Below are 3459 nucleotides of genomic sequence, written 5' to 3'. Positions count from 1 at the left end.
AATGGTGGTCACAGGTTCCCTTACCCCTCCATCTGCACCAGCAGACGTCATGGATCGGAACCAACGAATGGCCAAATCCCAGTCCGAGTTTGGCCGACAGACCTCCAGAAACTTTGCATTGGATGCGACCTTCCTAAGAATGTTACACCCCAGCAAAACTGGGTATTTACTACTCTTGTCCCCAGGATCGGGACAGAGTTTACTACTAGAGACTACAAAACTGGCACAGAACCTCTGGCCTAAAATCTCAACTTGTGTCTCCAAGTAACCCTCAAGTGGTATTTCGAGGTGATTCGCACCCATCAATTTGAAGAACCCACCCACATCATCCAACCCCCCAACTACCTTAGCCAAATGGCCATGGTAGAACCGTGATGATATCATCGAAGTCTCGGCTCCAGTGTCCAAAATACACCTTGCCGGAACTCCATTGATCAAAATCACAGCAGTAGGACTGCTGGCAAAAAGCTTACGCCTGTCAGCTTCTACACAAACCCTACTTGTATCAGAAGTAATGGGACTGAATGTGGGCTCTTCATTAATACTTTCCTCCGACGTCTCGCCCTCTACGACGGAGGCGACATGTTTTCCTGAACATGTCTGTCAGATGCTTTTGCCTGGCTACCAGTTTGCTCTTTCTCTGCGCTAGCCTTCAAGTCGTACTCTTTCTTGAAGCACTTTTCAACTGAATGCCCGCTCTTCTTACAATAAGTACACTGCACAGGGGTTTTCCGATTCTTCGGAATTTGTTTCTGGTTTGCTTGGTCAGCAGTACTCTGACAAGCAATTGTGTTTGTCAACTTCTGTATCTGCTTTAAGGTTTCCGCTTGCTGTTGCGTGAGGCGCTCCACTGCTTCGCGCAGATGCTTCTGGCCCTCGATCAATGCAGTAAGTAACTCGTGATCGCCCCCTATACGCGCAGTCTTCGAAGAAGAGGTCACGGCATCCACATGCGGAGCCGCACCATTCATGTCAGGCACAGAACATGTCGGTGGGCATGTTCTTGCTGGTTCACCATCAACATCGCGCAAGATGTTCAAAGCAAGCTCCCTAAACTTGTAGAAAGGGAGCTCAGGGTTCTCATGTATAAGTCGACGAAGCTCGCGCTTCGTTAACACATCACGCGCACCACGCGTGAGTTGTTCCTTAAGAGCACTTTGTTTGAGTTTACCCAGTGCCTCTTTCTCACTTCGGTCTGTGGAAGCCGCTTCCATGCGGTCATATAGTCGCATGAGTACCCTACTATAGTCCTCCAGGCTCTCTCCCTCTAGTTGATTTCGGGAGTAAAATGTGCAGTTCAGTGACTGCACTGTCTCCTTGGTGCCAAATCTAGACCTAAGAAGAGCCCGAAGTTTGCTAAACTGGTCTTTCTCGGTCTTTGGACAGCAGCGAACTTCTTCTTTTGCGTCACCACCGAGGTGATCTATTGCTACCAACAACTTCTCGTCCTCAGACAAGCCCAATTGACGGGAATAAGTTTCAAGATCGTCAAGCCACTCAGTCAGGGTCGGGTCCCCAGATTTCCTTGGGCGCCCGTTAAATTTCGAGAGCTTAACCGTCAAGGCCCTCTGGTATTTGAGCCCTTTAAAAGCATTGGCCAGAGTTTCTGCCAATGCCTGGTTCGACCTTGTTATTACATCAGCCAAACCCTCAGGTGTCGCCATGGTTCTAGTCTGAAGTCAACTAAAGTCAAAACGTCAGAGTGACAAACAAACCACGTACGGGCCACCAAAAACAACAAGAGAGGCAAAACCTCTTAAAATGCAATCACCAACAGAGCTACGTACTAATACAAGCACTATGGTATCAAAATACATGTGCTGACAAACTGCTGGGCACCCCGGGCAGTTACAAGAAAAATGAGATATACAAGTACTCCAATAAACATGTAACATGTAACAAAAATGACATTTAAATCAGGAAATTGCCTTAAGAACACGCATAGGATTAAAAAAAAAAGGCAGGCACTCACATGTGATTACCTTTACAGTAGAAAGTGCATTTAAGCAAAAAGGTGTTATTACACAATAATAATAACAAACTATAACCACAGCGTGTCTTAACAAAAAGCAGTCTCGTCCCTCATCACACGACGGTATCTGGGGTACAGTAACATCAAGCTCCACATTCATCCAATCCTGTCTACGACGCCAAGAACTTGTAGCGGCAGCGCTTGCGCGCCCGCTGGGGGCGGACCCTGACGATCCGGAGGGGGGAGACTGGTCTCCCGGTAAGGGATGGATTGGATCAGCTTGTAACACAGGTCGTCAAATAATCACCTCCAATTTATTCGTCAATGGAAAGAAAACCCTATAAATTAATACAAAAGCACGAACCCTAATTAATTACATAAGTGCTTTAGTTGATTCATGGACAATAATTAAACAACAATGACATCAAATGCAATGGTGTTCTGCAATGGCATGAGTGCGTACTGCTTATACATGGCACACATAATACATGGAAGCGAATATGCTATTTAAGCTAACAGCACAACCCAAATTTCTATTCACGGTGGCTTTGGGGCTTTATGCAAATGCACTGACCACGTGACGGTACAGCGCGAAGACGATGTACATGTCGAACGTTTATAAGTGACCATAAATGGCAACGTATAATGGATGAAATTACAAAATACCGGCGCTAGGATATGCCAAATACCCCCCAAACCCCGACTCACCCAGACACCACGGGTTGTGAGACCTACAGTGGTCTGCAGGGCCCAGCAACTCCAAGGGAACAGGCTGAAAACTGTCCGAAATGGTCCCGAAATGTTGCGCTGTCTCCACCGAGATGGCCACGGAAAGAAAAAAGGACTAGACGTGGTCGAAGGGTCGGTAACGCACACTGGGCAGACCGGCATATCCAAGCGCGGTATAAATAGTAAAAATGTTGACAATGCCCGTAATTACAATAAAAATTAATCCAAGCGTTTTAAAACAGATAATGAAGTCAGCGGAAGGTATTCCGGCTACATCTTATGTTATCATGATAGAAATTAAATGGAGCTAATTCCAATAGAGGCGCAAGGCCACGTCAACGTGAAGGGTGAGGGGACCCTCTCAGTTGCTATGCAACAACGTAAACATTGAAAGGATCTTAAAGGCGTATACCATGTGCATGTAGATTATACATGATAAATATACGGGCAACTCCCCACATTACTATTACTATTTTTTTTTTATTTGAGGTTATCTTCCAGCACTTTACCATCTAAATTTCTGGAGGTTCCCAAATTAATGGTAATTTATAAAGCCATAAACACTTTCCAATATATGCCCTTTGATTAAAGATCTAATGCTGTGATCTCGTATAGGGTTAAAGCTGCTACTAGTACTTACATGTACTGATGAAATGTCATGGATACATCATTCGTCAAGATAACCAAGATTGGCACGGTTAATATTCTGCTCAGTATTAAAAAGAAGAGCCAGATTTTAAAAATACATTTTGTTAACA

At 45.1% G+C, this 3459-nt stretch overlaps 1 protein-coding gene across 1 annotated transcript; it reads right to left on the bottom strand.

The window, feature by feature from the left end:
• Nucleotides 1–383: 383 nt before the first annotated feature.
• On the bottom strand, nt 384–3184 carry LOC147796731 (uncharacterized). The gene is made up of 2 exons (XM_087145817.1): nt 2681–3184; nt 384–2310 (listed from the first exon to the last, which is right to left on the bottom strand). The coding sequence occupies exon 2, from the start codon at nt 1662–1664 to the stop codon at nt 567–569; it is 1098 nt and encodes a 365-aa protein (XP_087001943.1). The 5' UTR covers nt 1665–2310; nt 2681–3184; the 3' UTR covers nt 384–566.
• Nucleotides 3185–3459: the final 275 nt, after the last annotated feature.

This window comes from Acanthaster planci, linkage group LG14 (assembly GCF_054643075.1).
Source record: "Acanthaster planci isolate LZ-2023a linkage group LG14, COTS_SCS, whole genome shotgun sequence".
Taxonomy (NCBI): Eukaryota; Metazoa; Echinodermata; class Asteroidea; order Valvatida; family Acanthasteridae; genus Acanthaster; species Acanthaster planci.
The sequence above is the reverse complement of the archived record's forward strand: the minus strand, read 5'-3'. Positions and strand labels throughout refer to the sequence as shown.